The sequence below is a fragment of the Ictidomys tridecemlineatus genome, chromosome 2, assembly GCF_052094955.1.
Source record: "Ictidomys tridecemlineatus isolate mIctTri1 chromosome 2, mIctTri1.hap1, whole genome shotgun sequence".
Classification (NCBI taxonomy): Eukaryota; Metazoa; Chordata; class Mammalia; order Rodentia; family Sciuridae; genus Ictidomys; species Ictidomys tridecemlineatus.
The window spans coordinates 112,725,869-112,749,004 of record NC_135478.1 but is presented as its reverse complement, the minus strand read 5'-3'; the positions used below and the strand labels follow the sequence as shown (position 1 = coordinate 112,749,004).

General features: G+C 41.7%; 2 protein-coding genes across 5 annotated transcripts in view; one reads left to right on the top strand and one right to left on the bottom strand.

The window, feature by feature from the left end:
* Pik3ip1 (phosphoinositide-3-kinase interacting protein 1) overlaps nucleotides 1–23,136 on the bottom strand; it is a 76,458-nt gene that overhangs the window by 5,864 nt on the left and 47,458 nt on the right. Inside the window, exon 6 of one of the 2 annotated variants that reach the window (XM_078039583.1) lies at nucleotides 2,231–2,694. The exons of the other annotated variant lie outside the window; for it this stretch is intronic. Coding sequence (XP_077895709.1) covers nucleotides 2,688–2,694 — 7 coding nt within the window. The 3' untranslated portion in view covers nucleotides 2,231–2,687. Of the gene's footprint in view, nucleotides 1–2,230; nucleotides 2,695–23,136 lie in introns of those variants that run through there. 2 annotated transcript variants of the gene reach the window in all.
* Nucleotides 1–23,136, top strand: part of Limk2 (LIM domain kinase 2) — a 68,969-nt gene that overhangs the window by 12,738 nt on the left and 33,095 nt on the right. For 2 of the 3 annotated variants that reach the window (XM_005339859.5, XM_040292042.2), the window contains exon 2: nucleotides 2,535–2,634. In XM_005339859.5, the coding sequence (XP_005339916.1) occupies nucleotides 2,535–2,634 (100 nt within the window). Of the gene's footprint in view, nucleotides 1–2,534; nucleotides 2,635–10,125; nucleotides 10,232–23,136 lie in introns of those variants that run through there. The other variant, XM_078039578.1, reaches the window with a different exon arrangement.

The following is a 23,136-nucleotide window of genomic DNA, read 5'->3' as shown; positions in this document are numbered from 1 at the left end:
CGAGTGAGCTGTTACTCCTTCATTGGCCGAGAGTTCGTGCCACTTTAGGGATTGGAGGTGCGCCATTCAAAGTTCGAGCCATTCACAGGGTTTGGAGGTCATGGTTCGCTTGCCATTCAGTCTGTCATGGACCTGAGCGCCCGGAAGAGAAGCACTCTGGGCACCATCTTTACCAACACCTAGTGCCTGTGAATCCATGGCTTCAAGCCCCAGAACTGTGTGCATGCCCTTGTGTAAGCACACACACACACACACACATACACACACACACACACACACACACACACATATCTCTCACTAATTAGTCATCTTGCTCAGTGTCTAATCTGACCTGAGTCTGATTCAAGTGAGTCTTTTAGATTTTCTACCCTGGATTTTTGAGAATGATGGTGTACTCTCTAACTATTGCCATTCTGCCACCCAGAAAATTTTGTCCTCTCTTAAGAGTCAGTTTTAGATCTTGGAAGAACTACTGGTGAGCATATATATGTCCCATCACTAAGGAACTAAAGGAGAGGAGTGGATTTTAAAATTTGCCAACTTGTTTAACTGCTCTGGGTTACAAAGAGGACAACTGTCTGTACACTGACTGCCCCCAAATGGTGCTGAACAGTCTTGGAGCTATGCTTTGTCTATTCATGGTCCCTGTGCCTGTGAAACAGGGTTCAGTGACCGTCATTGTGCCTGTGGCAGTCTGGAGTCACAGTAAGAGAACAAAGCTGCATACACAGAGAGCACAAGAGAATCTTGTAACAACCTTGTCCCTCTTTCTAGGCCTAAGTCAGGTACCACAGCTTGATCTCAGCTACCCACTTTATTTTAAAAAGTTGGTATCTGAGCTACATCAAGAATATTGTGTTTTGTTTGGGGTACCTCCCTTTCATAAGGACATGGATTACCTGTGCTTTTTGTCCATGCTGATCTTAGCCCACACAGCCCTGGGGTACCCTTTCTCAGCCTTTGGTAAATCTTCTCCATCTTTCAAGTCTCGGCTCATATTTTCACTTTCTCTACAGAGACTTTCCTAGCCCCTTCTTCCAATGAACAGGAGTTAGTATGGTGAAGTGGAAAGAGCAGATGCTTTCAGATAAGCCAGAGTCTGAATGCTAAATCTGCTATTTGGCCCATCACGCCCCCCCCTTTGAACTTCGGTTCTCCCATCCATTAAATAAGGATGATACTATTTGTGACACAGGAAGGATTATTTTGAGGATTAAATGAGATTGGGTCTATGAAAGCACTTAGGACAGTTCTTAGCAAATAAGAAACATTTATTACATGTTTATTCTTTTTATACCCAAACTTTTCTTTCAATGAACTTAAATAGTAATTCTACTTCTGAAATAATGTCCAAGTGAAAAGTTACATTGTGGAAGAGTTTGTCTTTTTCCAAAGAATTTTCTGCTTGAGGAGCAGAGGCAATGTTATCCAACAGTCTCTAACATAGAGCTTTTTATCAGAAGGATCAGTGTTGTTGGTTGAATGAATAAGCTCTTCGACTAATTGATAGAAAATTGGAGCAGTAGTAAAAGGCAATAACATATTTAACCCAGAGAGGAATGGTTTCTGGGTATGAGCCAGGAATAGTCAGAGACAGGCTGACACTGAAAGCAGGGAGACCCTCACATTTCTTATACTCAGAACTGTAAGTGAAGGCTTAAATTCTGGTTTTGTTTTCGTACAGAGAGAGAGTGTGTGTGTTTTACTGGGATTGAACACAGAGCACTCTACCCCTGAGCTATATCCTCAACCTTTTTTTTTTTTTTTTGGTGCTGGGGCTTGAACTCAGGGGCACTTGACCACTGAGCCACATCCCCAGCCCTATTTTGTATTTTATTTAGAAACAGGGTCTCATTGAGTTGCTTAGCACCTCACTTTTGCTGAGGCTGGCTTTGAACTCGCCATCCTCCTGTCTCAGCCTTCCAAGCCACTGGGATTATAGGATGTGGTACTGCGACCAGCTTCTTCTCAACCCTTTTTATTTTTTATTTTGAGACAAAGTCTTGCTAAATTTCTGAGGCTGACCTCAAACTTGTGATCCTTATGCATCACTACACCTGGCAATCAGAGCTGCTTTTTTTTTTTTTTTTTAAGTTGGGAATCAAACACAAGGCTAGGCAAATGCTCTTTCCCTGAGCTACATTTTCCAGTCAGAACCATTTTTATGAAATCATGTTTGAGGCCATGAGTTCCTTGTCCCTGAACAAATGAGCTGAGAATTGCCAAGTGCTTTATATTTTAAAAATATATTTATTTAGTTGTAGATGAGCACATAGTATCTTTATTTATTTTTATGTGGTGCTGGGGATCGAACACAGTGCCTTGTACATGTGAGGGAAGGACTTTACCACTGAGCTATAGCCTCAACCCCTACCAGAGAGATCTTATGGAGAGAAAACTGGATGTTGAGCCGAACCTTGGCTTAATCCTTTCAGTATGAGATTCTATTAACTCACTCTATTCTGCAAGATAGAAATCCTGTCTCTTTGTTTCCTGATACTTCAGGCCTTTGACCTTCTTGGTTTTATGTGTAGGTGAGGATGCCTGGAGGTGTCACGGCTGTGGGGACCATGTTGCTCCAAGTCAGAGGTTGTACAGGACTGTCAATGAAGCCTGGCACAGTTCTTGCTTCCGGTAAGTATGCTGTCCTCCTTTCTTTACCAGCATACAATGGGCTAGGTTCTGTTTTATTTACTGGAAAACAGAAAAACAAGCTTCTGACTTGAGAATTTGAATTTTTCCTGACAGGCAGGGGGGGCAGGGAGAGAAGTGTGCCAAAGAAGAACACCCCTGAAGCTAGTTAAAGTGGAAGAACCACAAATGAGCAGTTAGAGGTGGGGTTGGAGAATGAGAGGAGTCCTTCCCAGGGTTTCTCCCAGCACCCTCACCTTATGGATAAGGAACCTGAGACCCAGAAAGAACGACTTTCCCATGTCTGCACTACTGATTCTACAAGTGTCTCAATAGTTGTTTTTAGGGCTGAGGATGTGGCTCAAGCAGTAACGTGCTCGCCTGGCATGTGCAGGGCGCTGGGTTTGATCCTCAGCGCTACATAAAAATAAAATAAAGATGTTGTCCACCGAAAACTGAAAAATAAATATTTTTTTAAAAAAGAGTTGTTTTTAGTGCAAATGGTGATACTGGCTCTTTTACAACACAGGATGCCTCCATAGGTTCCCACTTTTATGTGTGTGTGTGTGTGTGTATGTGTGTGTGTATACGTATATATATCAGTTGTAGATGGACACAATACCTTTTTTTATTTGTTTATTTTTATGTGGTGTTGAGGATCAAACCCATTGTCTCACACGTGCTAAACAAGCACTCTACCATTGAGCTACAGCTACAGCCCCGATTCTTACTTTTTGTTAACTTCATTATAGCTTTTAGATTATTGCTTAAAGGCAGCCCAGTGTCTTGATAGTTACACACATTTTGAAGTCAGATTTGTATTTGTTCTGCTTTTATTTTTTGTACTGGGGTTTGAACCTTTTTTTTTTTTTTTACCATTTCTGAGCCATTGTGCTATATTCCCAGCCCTTTTTAATTTTGAGACAGGGTCACACTAAGTTGCTCAAAGCCTCACTAAATTGCTGAGATTGGCCTCAAACTTGTGATACTCCTGCCTCAGGCATTCCAAGTCACTGAGATTACAGGTGTGCACCACCACACCCAGCTTGTTCCTGCTTTCTATGGCTCAGTTTCCACAATTAGAAAACAGGGTTAGACAGGCCCAGTGACACGTGCCTGTAATCCCAGCAACTCAGGAGTTTAAGACAGGAGGATTTCTAGTTTGGGGCCAGTCTTAGCAATTTAGCAGGTCCTTAAGCAACTTAATAAGACCCTGTCTCAAAATTAAAATAAAATAAAAATTAAAAAGGAAGGAAGAAAAAAGAAAATAGGGGTGTTAGATTTATTGAATAAAATGATGTATGCAAAGCACTCAGTACGTAGTAGGCACTCCCTGAATGGTTCTTCCTTTTCTCCATCAGATTGGAATCCTCAAGGCTGAGAGCTTGTCTTTGTCTTCCCCAGAACCCTAAAATAGTGCCTGGCCCACAGTCATTCCACATTGTTGGAATGAGGAGCTGTCCTCTCTGGAGGCTGGGTGGGCATGTCTGGCCATATGGTCTCAAGTGATAGGACTGTGCCCAGTCCTGAGAAAGATAGCCTGTAGACAGGCACCATGTGCTATGGATTCCAGCTCCCACACACTGCTCTTGTTGCAAAGCATCCCCTGTGTTGATGTCAAATAATTTAGTTGGCCTTTAAGCACTTGCCTCCCTGCCAGGAACTACGTGGGGGGTTGGTCTGGAGAGGTCTGGCCTCTGAAAGAACTGGAGAGAATCCAGCATTTTCCTGCCCTTTAGCTCTAACTCAGAGCTCTCATTTTCTTTGTGGTTCTGATTGCCTTAGTTCCTCCTCTCTTCACCCCAGGGATATCAATGTTAACTTCTCTGTGATGTTTAGTATGATAGAAGCAGAGTGTCAGAGCTTTGAGTTACCTTATATATAAAGCCTTTAGCCAGCTCCTTCATTTTATAGCTGAAGCTTATAAGCAGCATCAGAACTCAGTGAGTTCCCATACTAGGTCTTATCTGGGCATCTAATCCACATTGGTCAAATTTATTTCTGCTGTTTTCCTATTTGTGTGAATGTTTTCTATTCAAAATAAGCAAGACAGGGTAGAATAAACTAATCATTGAAATTTCTGAATTTTTCTGGGGCCAAAGGACTTTAAAATTTAGTGGAACCACCTACTATATTATATAACCCTTTCATATCAAAGATGAAACCAAAAGGATGGGCTCAGTATCACTCAGACAGGCCATGGATGACAAGATCTGGACTTAGAACTGAGGTCTTGGCTCATTTATAGGTCTAGTCAGATGTTATCCTTGTTTGAGAACTCCTTGTGTATGTGTGAGAGAGAAAAACATACATACAAATGCATGTACATAAAAAAGTAATGCATATTTGGGCTGGAGTTGTAGCTCAGTGGTAAAGTGTTTGCCAGACATGTGTGAGAGGAACTGGGTTTGATCCTCAGCACCACATAAAAAAAATAAAATAAAATAAAGGTATCATGACCATCTACAACTAAAAATATTTTTTAAAAAAGTAACACATATTAGCACAATGGATAATAGTATAAGAACATAGGCTACAGAATAAAACTGTCTGGTTTTAAATTCTGGCTTTGCAAGTTATTAACTGGCCTTGGATGGGTGACTTCCCTAAGCTTCAGGTACCTCATCTATAAAATGAGGATAAGAATGTTACTCATCCCATGTACTTGTTAGGAAGGATTAAATGTGATGATCTATCTAAAGTGCCTAGCAGATGATCTGTCACATAGAAAGCTCTTGATAATCAGTACTTGCCACTTCATATTATAAGTGTATTTTCTACATACATGTGTATTTTTACATTTATTTCCCTCTCTCCCATGTGTTTCTCTGTGTATGTATGGTAGTGATCAAACCCCTGGCTATGTGTTTGTGTGTGGGTGTGAGTGTGGGTGTGGGTGTGTGGATGTGTGGTGATTGTGCTGGAGATCAAACCCCTGATCTTGCATATGCAAGGCAAACACTTTACCCCATCCCTATTGCCCCTATTTCTCTCTCTCTCTCCCAAGGATTGAACCCAGAGGTACATCCCCAGTCCTTTTTATTTTTTGAGACAGGGTCTTGTTAGGTTGCTTAGGGCCTTGCTAAGTTGCTGAGGCTGACTTTGAACTTGCCATCCTCCTTCGCCACTGGGATTACAGGTATACACCAATACACCCGGCTTCCTATTTCTCTTATTACACATTCATTGGTTACCTGATGTGTAGCCACAGGAAATAAGGGCAATTTTGAACTACCTTGGCACATTAAACCAAAAATCATGATTGTGGGGGGAAGTAAAGCATATAGGGTTAGTCTCCTGGAGTTGCCACTCATCTTGAGGACAGAGCCAGCTCTGTCCAAGGAATATATCTCCCAACTCCTGAGCTTTCCCATGGTAAATTCAATGACATGGTGCCCTCTAATATAGTCTGATAGTTTGCTCTGGGGAGAGTGACTGTTATGGAGTCAGTTTGACTTTTGCCCAAATTGTTTCATTTATAGGTCTAGTCAGATGTTATCCTTGTTTTGAGAACTCCTTGTGTATGTGTGAGAGAGAAAAATTGGGGGAAATATCTTTAGAATTGAGAATAACTATGTGTGTCTAACCCCAGGGGTAACTGAATTATAATAAACATGGACATCAATTTAAGTGATATCTTTTTTAGTACTGGGGATTGAACTCAGGGGCACTTTACTAGTGAGTTATATCCTCAGTTCTTTTTTAAATTTTTAAATTTGAGATAGTCTCACTAAATTGCTGAGGCTCCTGCTGAGTTGCTAAGAACTGGCCTCAAACTTATGATCCGGCTGCCTCAGCCTCCCAAATTGCTGGAATTACTGGAATTACAGGTATGTGCCACTGTGCCTGGCTGTGAGTGGTCTTTTAAGATCTCTTCCACCCCATTTGCCTGTGCTTTTGATGAACTTGTGTCTGAGTACAGGCCTGCTGGAAGCGAGAATTTCCCTCTGTGCTACTTAGAGAAATTTATTGTTCTTTCTCTCAACTGTGGTCTGACCCAGATTGCCTTCTGTTACAATAAAGGGAATTACTTTTCTTCTTCCCTTCCTAGACACCTTTGTTTTCTTAGTCACTGGGTGGGGCTGGATTTTGAATGGAGAAATTGCTGGAGTTGGTCTAAATTCCTCTCCTCACCTCCTTCTTATACTATCCCATCCCCCTATCTACAGCCATATATGTAATCCTGCCTCTGACTGCCTTCCTTCAGATCCTCAGGTGTCTCGCACAATAGGAAGCCACTTAAGGCTGGAACCAGGGACTGTACAGTAGAGGCCAGCTGAGGAAACTTCTGAAAATAGCCCAGTTGGCAATTGTGCTGGTGTAGTTGGGCACCTCGCCAGGATCCTTCTGATCTCCTGAACACATAGCTGACCAGCCCTCCTTCCTCTCCCCCACTTTCCCAACAGGTCTGTTTAAACTCTGAGTGACTCTGACTTCCTTTCCTTAAACAATGCCATTGATTCTCAGTCATACTCTCTGAAGCTCTCTGGGCCTGGCTCCCTCTCTCAGGGAAGGCCCGGAAAGCAACCAGAGTGAACATCATAGCCCAGGTTAAAATGTGGAGTTTTGAATAGCTTTTAGCAAGTTGGCAAGCTAAAGAAACTTGACAAGTTTTCTGATCATTGTGTTTTCCCCTTCATCAGGGGTGTTTGGCCAAGGAGCAGGGATACTACTGGGTCTCTATTGTTTAACCTGGTTCCTACAGTATTATCCAAGGAAAATCCAATTCTTAAGGCTCCTGGGAACTGTCAAGGCCTCATTTCTCAGGATCATGAGCACAGACTATGTGTGCTTTCTCTTGTAAGAAATGATTAGTATTGTTTATGCTCTGGAAAAGGGCTAATGTTGATAGAAGAATCTGATCACTTTATCAGGCAACAAACTATTTCTGCTAAATTTGTAACTACAGGAAGGCCAGTGTGTAATTGGCTGGCAGACAAGGTACTTTTCATGTTGCTTATGCTACATTCATTTTCCCACCTTCACTTCCATCTAAACAGATTTAATGGGATTATAATAATAGAAATCATTTGTTGAGTCTTTTGTGTTGGACATTGTCCTTTACATTTCACAGATCTGGTTTCATTTAATTCTTTTTAAAAATATTTTTAAATTGTAGATCAACATAATATCTTTATTTATTTTTATGTGGTGCTGAAGATTGAACACAGTGCCTCATATGTGTAAGGCACTCGCTCTACCACTGAGCTACAGCCCCAGCCCTTATTTATTCTTAAGACAACCCAATAAAAACAGTGGACTTCAGTCTGACTTCTATTTTTTCTCCCCTAAAACAAAGTCTTATCTATTTTAAAAATGGAGAAGCTGGGTTTGGTGACACAAACCTGTAATCCCTAGGACTCTGGAGGCTAAGGTCCAAGGATCCTAAATTTAAAGCCAGCTTCAGCAATTTAGCAAGGCCCTAAGCAACTTAGTGAGACCTTATCTCAAATAAAAAAATAAAAAGGGCTGGAGATGTGGCTTGGTGGTTAAGTGCCCCTGGGTTTAATCCCTTGTATTTTTTTAATTAATTTTTAAAAATTTATATATGACAGCAGAATGCATTACAATTCTTATTACACATATAGAGCACAATTTGTCATATCTCTGGTTGTATACAAAGTATATTCACCCAATTGTCTTCATACATGTACTTTGGATAATAATGTTCATCACATTCCACCATCATTTCTAACCCCGTGCCCCCTCCTTTCCCCTCCCACCCCACTGCCCTATCTAGAGTTCGTGTATTCCTCCTATGTTCCCTCTTCCTACCCCACTATGAATCAACCTCCTTATATCAGAGAAAACATTCAGCATTTGTTTTTTTGGGATTGGCTAACTTCACTTAGCATTATCTAGGTTGGTTCCACAGTTTAGCTATTGTGAATTGTGCTGCTAAAAACATTGATGTGGCTGTGTCCCTGTAGTATTCTGTTTTTAGGTCCTTTGGGTATAGACCAGGGAGAAGGATAGGTGGGTCAAATGGTGTTTCCAATCCCAATTTTCCAAGAAATCGCCATACTGCTTTCCATATTGACTGCATCAATATGCAGTCCCACCAGCAGTGTATTAGAGTTCCTTTTCCCCACATCCTCACCAAACTTATTGTTGTTTGTATTCATAATAGCAGCCATTCTGACTGGAATGAGATGAAATCTTAGAGTAGTTTTGATTTGCATTAATTCTTGGTATCTTAAAAAAAAAAAAGGAGAAGTAAGGCTGGGCACAGTGGTACATGCCTATAATTCTAAAGACTTGGGAAGCTGAGACAGGAGGATCATGTATTTGAGGCCAACCATGGCAACTTAGTGAGATCTTATCTCAAAATAAAAAATATGTACTAAAGTTTTCTATTTAATTAATGCAAATTCGTTGTTTCATATTGATTTTATTTTTTTTAAATTTCTTAGTTGTAGTTGGACATAATACCTTTATTTTTATTTGTTTTTATTTTTTTTTTAATGTGGTGCTGAGGCTCAAACCCAGCGCCTCGCACATGTTAGGCGAGCACTTTACTACTGAGCCACAACCTCAGCCACTGATTCTATTTTTTGACTTGGCATATCTTTTAAAAACAGAAATTAGATGGTGTTATACATAAAAAAAGATAAAAATAAAAAATGGTTGTGTAAATCAGTGGTAGAGTACTCCTGGGTTTAATCCCCAGTACCACCCCAAAATAAAAATAAATAAATAAATAAATGGGGGGGGGGAGAGAGAGAGAGAATGAATGAGAGTTGCTTGCTTAAAGTTATAGAGCTAGTAAATAGTTTTTTTGGAATTTGAACCTAGGCATTCTGACTCCTTGCTTTCAAGTCTTGGCATTCCTTTTTTTTTTTTTGGCGGGGTGGGGCTACTGGGGATTGAACCCACGGGTACTTTACCACTGAGCCATATCCCCAGTTCCTCTTTTTAATTTTGAGACAGGGTCTTGCTAAGTTGCTTAGGACCTCACTAAGTTGCTGAATCTGGTCTTTTGCCATCCTCCTGCCTCAGCCTCCTGAAATCACTGGGATTACAAGCATGCACCACCACATCTGATGAGTTTTGGCATTCCTAAATATGGACATGCATTTAACTTCACTGAGGTTATTTCCTCAGCCTGCCTGCCATCCACTAATAGTGTTAGATTATATTGAAAGGCATTTGTTCAAAGTTTCATGAATTTTAAAGTATCAACCAAAGTGCTGTTAACCCTCGCTGATTAATATTGTGTTCCTGATGTGGGAACCCTGCCCTCTGCTGTTGTACTGTTGTCATTACATTTATTGGTCTGAGCCTTTGATTCTGGCAGTGGCCTTCTCCAGAAAGTGTTGCTTGTTTGTTCAGTTTATTTCTAAGGAAACAGTAAGTCAGCAGGTCATTAAGGCTGGCTGTTGCCATGGTGGAATGGAACCAACAGAGAAAGGAAGGCTAGACATCTGAGTTTTCGTAATATTGACTTTCTTTCTGTCTCCATTCTTTCTGACTTCCATTCTTTCTCTCCTGAAGCAAAGTTCCTTAGTAATGTTGCAGAGGATGACCTCATCAGTTTGTCCACTGGCCACTCTTCAGTCTTCCTCCTATATGACTTCACAAATTGTACTAGAGGCACAAGGTGAGCATTCCTAATCCAAAATGCTCTAAATCTAAAGCTTTTTAATTGCCAACATGATATCACTAGTAGAAAATTCCATACCCAATTTCATATGACTGGTCATTATCAAGATGCAGACACACTAAAAATATTGTATAAAACTACCTGCAGGCTTTGTTATAAGGGTGAAACATAAGTGAATTTCATGTTTCAACTTAGTTCACATACCCCAAATACCCATCATGCATATGCAAATGGTCCAAAATACAAAATGATTCTGCTCCCAAGTGTTTTAGATAAGCAACACTCAATCTGCAATAGTTGAAAAAAGTGAATCAAAGTCTGGCTGCTTGAGCTTACATCCCAGCTTCACTTACCAGCCACCTGAACATGAGTCAGCAGTGTAATCTCTCTTTGCTGCAGTTTGCTCATCTGTGAAAGGGGAAATATTTTCTGCCTCCAAAAGTTGTTATGCAGATTAAATTCAATCATCTATCTATTCACAGTCTAAGGTCATGGTTAGGACTTGATAGATATTAGCATTTGATATAGTGTCTCTCCCTCTTAAAATATTCTCTTCCCTTGACTTCCAGAACATTACACACTTCTTGTTTTCTCCTATCTCTTTAGTAATTCCAGTTTGCTTATCCTCCTTTGATATTACTCTTCCTCCAGGTGTACTCTATTTTCTCCCTAGAAGTTCTTCTGAACACCCATTGCTTTCACTGTCTTTCATACACAGATGACCCCTGAAAGCAATATCTCCAGCCCCAGCCCTTCTATAGAGCTTTAGACCCATATGTCTGTCTTGACTGTCAATCTGTCATGTCCATTTTAATGATTTTTGGGCAGCTTAGACTTAGCTGGACTTATGACTATCCCTCTAAAGCTGGCTGTTTGTCCACTGTAACCTATCTCATTGAATGGTACTATCATTGCCTAAGCTAGAGATCTAGGACTCCTTAATATTGCTTCTCTCTTATCCTCCATAGCCAAGTCTATCAGTTTCCTCTCTACATTAGTCAGTTAGTCACTTCTTTATTTAGGCACTAGTGATTGAATCCAGGGCGCTTAACCACTAAGCTACATCCCCAGTCCTTTTTTATATTTTTATTTGAGACAGGATCTCGCTAATTTGCTGAGGGGCTCGCCGAATTACTAAGGCTGGCCTCAAACTTGTGATCCTCCTGTCTCAGCCACCTGAATCGTTGGAAGTACAAGTATGCACCTACCTCACCTGGATGGTTAGTTTTTAGAATTTGGGTCTTGATTTGTTGCCCAAGCTGGCCTTGAATCCTGGGCTCAAGTGATTCTCTTTACTCAACCTCTCAGGTAGCAGGGACTGTAGGTGCACGCCATTACACCCTGCTCAGATTTACATTTTGGATGTAATTTGCTCTTTTCCATTTCTCTCACCAGCAGCCTATTCCAGGCTACCGTCATCTCTTACTGGAACAGCTGTAAGAAATTGTCTACCCTCCAATCTCCCATAGTCACTCTGCATGTCCCAACCCTTTCTCTCCAGTACAGTTATAGTGAGTGATCTTATAAAACAAAAAGTATTTTAAAAATATGGCTATATCACACTCTGTGTTGTATCCTTCCTATGTACTTCCACAGCTTTCTGGTGTTCTTAGATAAAAACCAAAATCCTTAACACCCCCTCCAGTGGAACCATTATCATCTGGCATGTCTTCTGCTTCACTACTCTTTTTCAAAGGATCCAAAACCCCCTCCCCTGTTAATGAGAGCTATGTTCACACTGTGCCCTCAGCCTCTTTTTGCTATCTCACCCACTTTTTGCCTAATTAACTCCTACTCATTGTTCAGATCTTTACCTGAATGGCTCAGGGAAAGAGCTATAGCTCACCCCTGAAGAATAGGTCAGCTCCCCTGTCTTGTTTCCATAGACTTTTCCTTTGAAAAGCCTTTTGTCATTTTCATTTTACCTTTATTCCTGTAATCAACTTCTTCATGACATCTTTGACCTTTTAGGCAAAGATCACAGGGCTTTGTGGGGGTGGAGAGCACTGGGGATTGAACCCAGGGCTTCACAAGTATTACAACTTCAATTACCATAGGGCTTTTTGTCCCTCATTGTGTCACCAGGGACATATCTTTGGTATGGGAGGGAAAATTTGTTGAATGAGTTGCCAGAAGTGGCTAAGAGGTGTGATGTAAGCGGGGCCTTTTCTTACCCTTCCACTTCCCCACATTCTTCCCTTTGTAGCTACCATGGCTGCAGTTCCTGTAAATGGCAGGGAGGAAACAGTTCCAGAAACTGAGTTGTTTTGAAAAGTTGCCTGTAAACAGGGATTGAGGGGAGAAGAGAGGGCTTTGTCTTCTGCCTTTAAAAGAACTGTCCTACTATCAGGAGAAACAAGCTGGAGAGGCTGACCCCCAAGTCCTCCTCTCCAGCAGCAGGTCCTGGGACTGTACTTCTCTCTAGGTATAATCCAGACCCTGGGTACCTAGTATCTCTAGAGAGAAAGGCAGTGGCGGGACAGTGAGTCCAGCTCACCTCTCTCAGACTGATTGTGTATTGCTTTGAAATATGAAAAATCCTAATTCCGGTGGTAAGTTGTCTTATTTTTTTAAAATTTTCTCTTTGCAGGGTAACATTAGTCAAAGATGCCTAGTAAGTACAAATTAGAAAAATTGACTACTTGCATATTTTCTCTTATATATACTATAGCTGATTTATAATGGGGAGAGGGATGACTAGCTTGTCAATTCCATAAGAAACTTGTAAATGAAATTTTCCCTCTGTGAGTCAAACTAATGAGATCTATATAAAATAAAAGTATATCATGTGGCAGTTAAGAGCACAGACTCTAGAACCAGATTGCTTAAGCACGTTACTTACCCTCTTTGTTTTATCTATAAAATAGAGATATTAACTATGCCCTAACTCCTACTGTTGTAGTGAGGGGTAAAGGAGTGAAGCCATGTATAGCACTGGTTGTAAAGCCTTATACAGAGTGAGTGCTCTTAAGTGTTAGCCATTTGATATTAGCTGCTAAAGAGGCACATGTCTCCCAGAACTGAACTGTATGTAATCATTCCACCTATCTAAAGGTGGAAAAGTAAGGTTTTTGTTTTTTCCTAGTGAAATTTAGCTTAAAAACCAGCATAATAATTAGTAAGCAGCCACTACCAAAACAGTAATTGGCCAACAGTGAAACAAACAGCAGTAAAACAAAGAGAAAAGTCAGTGAGACAAAACTAGTAATGTGTCTAAATAAAGATGCTAAATCTGGTCACTAGAAAGGGCTTCTTTGTTGTAGGCAGGGCTAGTTTGGCTGACTCACCACTGCTCAGGACAAAACCTCTCCATGGCTGCGCATTTCCCTCTAAATCCGTAGTTCATGTTCACAGAGCAACAAGCAATCCCAGGTTTCTGGGATTTGGGGTTTTTTGAGACAGGATCTCACTATTTTGCCCAGACTGGTCTTGAACTCTTGGATGCAAGTGATTCTCCTGCCTCATCCTTCTGAATAAGTAGGGCTACAGGTATGCTCACTGCCATGCCTGACTATGAGATTCTGAATAACAGGAAAGATCTGGAAGCAGGGCCTGGGTGGATGGTGCTTTAATGTCATTTGTCAAATCCTAAGTTGGTAAAGTTAGAACAGAACCATCACAGCATGTCTGTACCTATCTGGGCATTGTGAATTCCTATTTCTAGACCTAAGAGCCAAGAAAAACAGTCTCAGATTAGGATCTTTCACCCAAGGTACCAGCCTTGAATCGGTCTCTGGGTGGTCAGCCAGACAACCTTCTCTAACCACTTTCCCTGCCACCATTGCTTCTTTCGGCATTGACCCTATTAAGTGTGGTTTTTGCTCACCTAAATCCTTCCTTTTACAGAGAAAGAAATTGAAGCCCAGAGAGGTTTAATGGCTTGTCTAAGATCACACAACAAGATTATTGTTAACTAGGGCAAATTCTCAGGTCTTCTCTGCAGGGCTCTTCTAGAATTGTCTAGGGATTTGTTGAGGTGTTCAAAGGATTTTTTCCCCCAGTACATCCAGAAGAGCCCATGTTCATGTGAATGCAGCATTTGATACTGAATGACAGACATTATATTTTCTTTCCTTCCTCCCTCCTTCCCTTCCTTCCCTCCTCCTTTCCTTCCTTCTTGTACTGTTAATCCAACCCAGGGTCACATACATTATTGCTGGGCAAGCACTCTACTACTGGACCACATTCCCAGCTTCTACATTTTCTAATATTAGTATTATGAAGCAGCAGTGGGTGGTTGTCTACAGGGATTGCAATCCCATTCTAAGAGATTACAGCCCTTACACACAAATCTCAGCTGTTAAAATGACCAGGTCAGCAAGAGACGTGGCCTCAAGACAAAGGCATAGTCTGCTATTAGGAAACACTAGTTGGGGCAGCCTGGTGATACACACCTGTAATCCCAGCTACTTGAGAGGCTGAAGCAGGATGAACGCAAGTTTAAGGACAGCCTCAGGAATTTAGGGAAACTCCATCTAAAAATTAAACTTAAAAGGGGTTAGGGTTGTGGCTCAGAAGTAGAGCGCTCACCTAGCACATGTGAAGCACTGGGTTCAATTCTCAGCACCACATATAAATAAATAAAACAAAGTCATTGTGTCCATCTATAACTTAAATAAATAAATAAATAAAAATAAACTTTAAAAAGGGCTGGGCGTGGTGGCATATGCCTGTAATCCCAGCTGCTTGGGAGACTGAAGTAGGAGGATCTCAAGTTCAAAGCCAGTCTCAGCAAAAGTGAGGTGCTAAGCAACTCAGTGAGACCCTGTCTCTAAATAAAATACAAAGTAGGGTTGGGGATGTGGCTCAGTAGTTGAGTGTTCCTGAGTTCAATCCAGTACCAAAAATAAAAACTTGAAAAAGGGGGCTGGGGCTGGGGCTCAGAGGGAGAGCACTTGTCTAGCATGTGAGGCACTGGGTTCAATCCTCAGCACCACATAAAAATAAATAAATAAAGGTTTTGTGTTCATCTGCAACTAAAAAAATATTTTAAAAAAGGGAGGGCACCAGACACCAGTGGTACACACCTGTAATCCCTGTGATTTGGGAAACTGAGCAAGAGGATCAAGTTTAAAGCCAGCCTCAATAACTTAGCAAGGCCCATAACAACTTAGCAAGACCCCATTGCAGAATAAAAATCTAAAGGACTAGAGAGGATGAAGGTCAAGCGGTAGAGTGCCCCGGCATGACATTAAAAAGTCATGACACCTGTCTCTAAAAAGTAAACCGCCAGGGTGCACACCAATAATCCCAGTAGCTCTGGAGGCTGAGACTGGAAGATCACAAATTTGAGGCCAACCTCAGCAAATTAGCAAGGCCCTAAACAATTTAGGGAGATCTGTTTCAAAATAAAAAAACAAAAAGGGCTGGGGATGTAGCTCAGTGGTAAAGTACCACTGGGTTCAAGTAAACATTTAACTGGCCAGCAGACTTAATGAGAACGTATACATAATTAGCCATAGATGTAAGGCATAAATGCCTGCCCATCCAGGCAGTCAAATTGGCAACCGAAAACCAGCATTCTCTTTGGTGTCTTGGACTTTGTATTTTGTATATTGGGAGTCTCTGCCTGTTTAATACCTCTGAGAACTCTGCATGTGGGCAACTCTTTAGCCAGAATCACTGTCCTTTGTTGATCTACCCTTGCTGTCTGCCACCATACCAGGCTCTTCTATATCCCTGCTCACGTGTGCCCTGCATTACAGCTTATGGTTATACTGTGTTATGTGAGCATACCAGGCTCTTTTATGCCCCAGTGCATTTGCACATGTTGTTCCTTCAGGCTGGGAGCCTCTTGTCTGCTTGGCAATCAGCCTGTTGTTGTCAGCTGATACATCCTCTCCTCTGTGGAGGAACCCCACCCCCACCCCGCCAAGTCACCATTACTCCTCCCCACCAATCAGAGGATAGTTTTTCTTTCTCTTGTTATCTTCCTCATACCACAGTTATATCCCTGTTGGTATTTGTTTACATGTTCAGCAGCGCTCTTAGAGTATAAAATTTCCAAGGGTGGAGCCATACCTAATTCATCTTTGTATCCCAGAGCTTAGCAGAGTGCATAGAATACAGCAGGCATTCAGAGTGTTTGCTGGGTGACTGGTGCATTTGTCAAGTGATTCTTAGGGCACTGTAATAAAGCCCTTCCAGTGAGCACCCTCACCATCTCTTTGCTCTGCAGTATTCTCTCAAGCAAGATCTTTTCTTTTGAAGTAGCCAGTGGAATAAGACCTGAATGTTAAACCATCAAAGCCAGGGCCTCAAGGGACAACATGCTTTCTGCAACTATAGCAGCCCACTTTGCTATTTTGCCTCGTTTTTTCTCCACTGCCTGCCCCCAAGGCTAAAATCCCTCTCTCCCCACCCCAGGAGGCGCTAAAGGGCCATTAACAAATTTTCAGGGGCTGGGGATGTGGCTCAAGCGGTAGCGCGCTCGCCTGGCATGCGTGCGACCTGGGTTCGATCCTCAGCACCACATACCAACAAAGATGTTGTGTCCGCCGAGAACTAAAAAAAAATAAAAAATAAATATTTAAAAAAAAATTCTCTCTCTCTCTTTCCTCTCTCACTCTCTCTTTAAAAAAAAAAACAAAAAAACAAATTTTCATTCTTTGTGCTTATCACCATTACCAAGAAAATCCTGAGTACTGTATGCAAGACTTGATCAGACTTGAATTAAGGTTATTTCCTTTTGTGACTCAATCATAATTCTCGTCATGCTTTCCTGACTACACTTGGTCACACTTATGATCAGATCAGAGGATGCTGCATTTCACTCTGTCAGTAGCACTGACTTGTAGAAGCAGAGATCATTTGAAAATTGGCTAATGTGTGTTTGTTTTGAATTTGTTTTGTTCCAGAGATAACTTTTCTTGGGCTGATCCTATCCTCATCACCTTTTCATAGCATACCCTGAGCACCACTGCAGTGTTTCTGAGGAAAGAGGGAGGCAACTGTGATGGGGTTACAAATGAGTAAGAACAGCCTCAGTGAACTGAGGCTTAACAACATGACAATTGACAAACTTCTTTATTTATTAAGCAGCATTCAAAATAAAGATGAACAGCCTGTCTGTGCTTCCATTTCCTCATTTGTAACAAGGGAATAATAGTGATCTATTCTGCCTGCCTTGAAGGGTTAGTATGAGAGTAAATAAAATCAAGAGATAAAGCACTTATAAAGGAATGAAGCTTTGGCTTTCAATCTTCAGTGTGCATCACAAACACTAGGATTTGTTTAAAATACAAGTTCTTAGCTCCAATCTCAGTGACTCTGATTCTGTATGCCTAGGAAGAAGCCCAGGAAAACTTCATTTTCTTTTTTCTATTTTCCCTTTCTTTTTCCCACTTGATACTGGGAATTGAACCCAGGGGCACCTTACCTCTGACCTACATCCTCATTTCTTATTAAGACAGGGGTGTTTTATTTATTTTGAGACAGGGTCTCTTTAAGTTGCTGAGCATCACAACATGTCTGAGGACTAGCCTTAAACTTGTGATCCTCCTGTCTTTGGCCTTCCAAGTTGTTGGGATTAGAGGTGTGCATCAACAGCACCCATTTTCAACAAGCACTTCATTTTCAACAAGCTGCTCAGAGAAATCCAGTGCAGTCATTCTTTCAGCTAACTGTCTATAAATACTACTGTAAATCAAACAACAAGTATTAAATAGGTATTTGAGAGAGCTTTGAGTGTTTTGGACCTGGAATCCAAAGACTTGATTAAATTCCAGCTGTGCCAATTCCTCCACTTATGACTTTGAACAACACTGTTTCTGTGACCTTTAGTTCCCTCATAGGTCAAAAAAGCAATGAAAACCCTGACCGGGCACAGAGGCCCATGCCTGTAATCCTAGAGGCTTGGAAGGCTGAGGCAGGAGGATCTTGAGTTCAAAGTCAGCCTCAGCAAAAGCGAGGCACTGAGCAACTCAGTGAGACCTGTCTCTAAATAAAATTCAAAATAGGGCTGGGGATGTGGCCTAGTGTTCTAGTGCCCCTGAGTTTAATCCCCAGTACCCCCCGCTCCCCCAAAAAAGCAATGACAACCAACCTCATAGGGTTATGAGAATTAAATGAGAACATGTGTGAGCAAGCCCATCTGAGTGCCTGGGCTTGTGAAACTGAGTCAGTGTTTTCTAGAGTGAAAGCTAAATATTCACCACTTTTGGAATTGGATGCCATGTTAATAAACACCAGGCAAAAGTCATCTACCTTAATAAGATATCATGGAAAGAAAAAAGAATTGATGTGGTATCTATGTAGTCCAGTCCCTTGTTTCACAGCCCATGAACTTCAAATTAGGAAACACAAGATATATGACAGTACCCAATCAAATGATTTTTAGACCACGGAAATTATTTCCCCATATCCTGAAGAAAGGGAATGGAAAATATTGACACAATCATGAAACCACTGTTAGTAACTTTGGAGAAATTATGGAGAATGGGAGCAACACCCCAAAGAATAATTACTGTTTGTTCTACACCAGCTATATATCATGCACTGGAGATCTATTAATGCAATTAAAATGGAGACAACTAACTGGCCAATTTTCAAAAATGGAAAAAAAAGAGATCCTGCAAAAAAAATAAATTTGTGATCCTTTCCTTTTGACTCAGTAAAATTCTGGGTAGGTGATGGAATAGGTGGGCTGAGAGCACTTAGTAAAGGAGCTGATCACTTAGGACTCAGCAATAGTAAATTAGCAAAGACTAGTTAGATTTAACTTCATGTTTTTACTATCTTAGTAGTCATGAAATCCACTCATGGATTTCCAAAGCATTTGATATGCTTTCTCATGATATCCTGATGGTAAGAATTATGGGCAGGAAATATAGAAAATTCTAATGTAAGAACTTAGCATACCCAGAATTTGAAACCTCTGTATTATATAGAGGCAGGATTCCCAAATGCATCACTAGGGCTTATATTAGGAAAGAGTTTAGGATTTTCGATCAGCAAATCCTGCAATCCTGCTTTTATCCTCAATCTTGCCCTACCTAGCCCTGTTCACCTGGATAAATTACTTAACATCTCTGGACTTCTCTTGCCCTTCCTATTCTGTATGTACCCTCAAGAGGTTATTGGAGAGGCTAAACCTTGAATTGAAAATGCTTTTTTTTTTTTTTTCTTCACTACTAGGGATTGATTCCAGGGGCCCTTTGCCACTGAGCTACACTCCTATCTTTCTTGTGTTTCATTTTGAGATGTTCTCCCTAAGTTGTTTTGGATGCTCTTGAACTTGTGATCCTCCTGCCTCAGCCTCCTGAGTTACTTACATTACAAATGTGCCCTGAAAATGCTTTAGAAATATTAGTGTTAATCCTCACTCTTACAGTATTATAGTCACTCATAAGAGGGGCCCAGAATCATGTTTATTTATTGGGCATTTCTGGATACCTGGTGTGGGCCAGGCCTGTGCTGGGGACCAAGAATACCTAGCACCTGCCCTCGTGTAATTTCATCTATTAGTAGAAACCAGGTATGGTGGCACATGCCTGTGATCCCAGCAACTTGGGAGACTGAGGCAGATCACAAGTTCAAGGCCAGTCTCTGGCAACTTAGAAATCCTCAGCAACTTGGCAAGAACCTGTCTCAAAATAAAAATTTAAACTGTCTGGGGACATAGCTCAGTGGTAAAGTGCCCCTGGGTTCAATCCCCCGTACCACACACACATACATAAAGTGACCTGGCATTAAATATGGATGCAGAAACATTTCTGTGTGTGATAGGCTTAGGGACATGTCAAAGGAACCCTTCTGAGAGTAAAATGAGTGTTCTTTTGTAGTTGGTCTACAAAAAGAGAAGATATCTTCCAACTGGAGATTTAAGAGATTGCAGAAGGAACTAAGAGCATACAGGTTTGGGGAGTTTCCGGGGAGAGCCTTATGTTGTCTTGTCAGGAAATGGAGAAGGACAGCAGGTGGCCAAAGCGGCAGTTCTGGTGGGGAGACGGAAAGCAGTAGTACTGGGGTCTTGAGTGCAGTGCACCTAGCAGGTTTTACTGTTGGGCAATCATGAGACTTCTTTATGTTGCTATTCATTTATGATTTTTAAAAAGCAGCATTTCAGTGTAAGCAACTGCAAGCAGTATCCAAATAGTAGAAAATGCATGTAGTCTCATCCCTGTTTCTTATCTCACTACCCTACAGGAGAAACTGATAACCATGTGGTAAGAATCTTTCAGGTAGTCTCTGAGATATATGCATAAACATTTTTTAAACAATGGAGGTCACTATATACTGTACACTGTCTTTGAAACTTGAATTTTTACTCTCTTACCCAGGACAATTTCTATTTCAGTATCTAGGAGCTAGGCACAGTGGCATATAACTGTTATCCTGGCTAACTGGGAGACTGAAACAGGAAGATTTTAAGTTCTAAGTCAGTCTAAGCAACTTAGCAAGACCCTGTCTCAAGATTTTTAAAAAAAAATTAATATATTTTTTATAACTTTATTTTATTTATTTTTTATATGGTGTTGAAGATCGAACCCAGTGCCTCACACATCCTAGGCAAATACTCTACCATTGAGCTACAACTCTAGCCCCAAGATAAAATTTTTTAAAAAGGGATTGGAGGTATCACTCAGTTGTAGAGTGCTTGCTTGTCTAGCATTCCAGAGGCCCAGGATTCAATCCTTAGTACCTGGGGGGGGGGGGGGGAAACAAACCTTAGTTGCTACCTCATTATTTGTAACAGCTGCACACTGTTTCGCTGTATTCTAGCCCACCCCCACTGGTGGACACATGGACTATTTCTAATCTGTGTGTTTCTGTGTGGTGCTGGGGCCTCAGGTGTGCGAACTCTACCACTGAGATATATCCTAGTGGCAAATTATTCCTAATCTTTTTGCATTGAGCAGCTGTAGGAATATTTCTCTAGGCAAAATTTCTAGCAGTGGAATTGCTGGGAGCCCTGTTTTAGAAAGACAGCTGCTTGGTAGTGTAAAGTAAATTGGAAGAGAGGAGGAGCAGAAACAGGAATGATGGTCAGTAGAAGGAGGGGCCATGCTTATCAGTCAGGATTCAGAGGCTCCATAGTCCTTGGGATCTACCTTCCCTGGTTAAAATCCTCCTAGCCAGTAGAGGGCCTCATACAAACACAGTTCCCTGGGCTTTGGATTGTTTAACCAGAGTTGTCTTCCAAATAGAAGGAGGTGATTCATTCATTCACTACTACTCACCAGAGCATTCAGTGAGGGCTATTGGCTTTGAAACTGTTCTCCAGACTGTGGCAGTTACAGACACCTTGAAACCCCATGTTCCAGCTGGTTCTGAGTAGTCAGTTGCTCAGCTCCTTGCCAGGCTTCCAACTTGTGAAATGTGCAGGAGATTAGCACCTCCTGTCATTTTATCCCGACCATAACTGCCAGTCCAAGGATCCTTGCAGTTGCCTCTGGCATTGGTAACTGCTGAATCCTCTGCCAGCTACTCTGGGGACCTGCAAGGACAGCTTTTCCTCTGGGACTAGTTTCCAAGGATAGCATGGGGGAAATTATGTCTTCCATTATAACTTATCACTTCCCAGTTCTGGGTGATTTGGGCCCTTTGACTTTGGCCATAAGGAACCTATACACTTGGGTCTGAACAGAAAATGTCTTATCACATCTGATGGTCAGTCCTCCTGAAGCCTGGATTTACAGAGGTCAAATCAGTTCCACCTGGGAGGGTCTTCACTTTAGTTCGGGACACTAGAAGTTGGCTGCCCTTCTTGAAGGGGGAGGCAGTTTTGTGGCACTGAGAAGTCCTCTCACCAGTTCCCCACCCACCCACCCGCTGCATCCTTTGTAAGGGGAGTGGGGGAAGAGAAAGCCTGCATCCTCCTGCTTGCATTCCTAGACACCGACTCACTGCGCCCGCCGCCACTGGAACAGCAGAGCTGTGTGAAATGTCAAGAGGAGTTATGCTCATGGGTTCCCTGGCCTCAAGTCTCTTTGTGGCGTGCATTTTCTTCCTTCTACATTCTCTTCATCAGATGGAAATCAGAGGGTGCAATTAGAAGATGATTTTCTAGTTCCAGTCTTAATTTAGGGACCCTCCTTGCCTGATCGAATTTCAGGGCAACATAATATATTTTTGGTGAGAAGTAGTTGGCTCTGTAGCTAGAAGAAAGCGTTTCTGGTTCTTCAGCTGTGTAGTTCTTGCAGTATCCTGTGTGTTGTCCCCACCCTTCCACCCCTCCCTCCTCTGTGTCTCTTGTGTGGCCCCAAAGTCAGGATCCTGATCCTTGCAAGGCCAGCCCAAGAGGTTCAACTCAACTTTAGACCCAAAGAAAACAGGGAGCCCTTCACAACCTCACAGGGCTGAAAACTACTGAAGCTGAAAGCTATTTAGAGACCTAATCAAGGCCCAGACAGAGACAGGGACTTGCTAAAGGCCACATAGCTACCCTATGGTAGTTGTAACAATAGTCCTAATGATATTAACAGCTAACATTTATCAACCCTTAATGTGTTCCAGACTTGGTGCCAAGGGCTTACATGCAGCACATTGTCGCATTCAAACCCAGACAGTCTGGCTGTGAGCCCAGGCTGCGCTCCAGTACAGCATGGTAGAGCACAGTCTATACTGTCTAGGTTCAAATCCTGGCTTCACTTCTCAATTATACAGCTAGATGACCTCAGGCAAATGATTTAATCTTTCTGCACCCCAGTTCCTTTATCTATAAAAAAAAAAAAAGAAAGAAAGAAAAGTGGGGCAAGGATCACAGCTCTTCCAAACAGTGTGGATTAAAATCCATTCATATATACAGGTAGGTACCGCAAGCAGTGCCTGGTGCAGGTTGGGCATCCATTCAATGGGCACTGCCTCTGGGGCTGGATGTGGTGTCTAAGTTCTGCACAAATGCCAGAAGCTGCTCTTTGTTATTAAAGGCAGTGAGCAGAATGGTTGAACTCTGTAGCTTT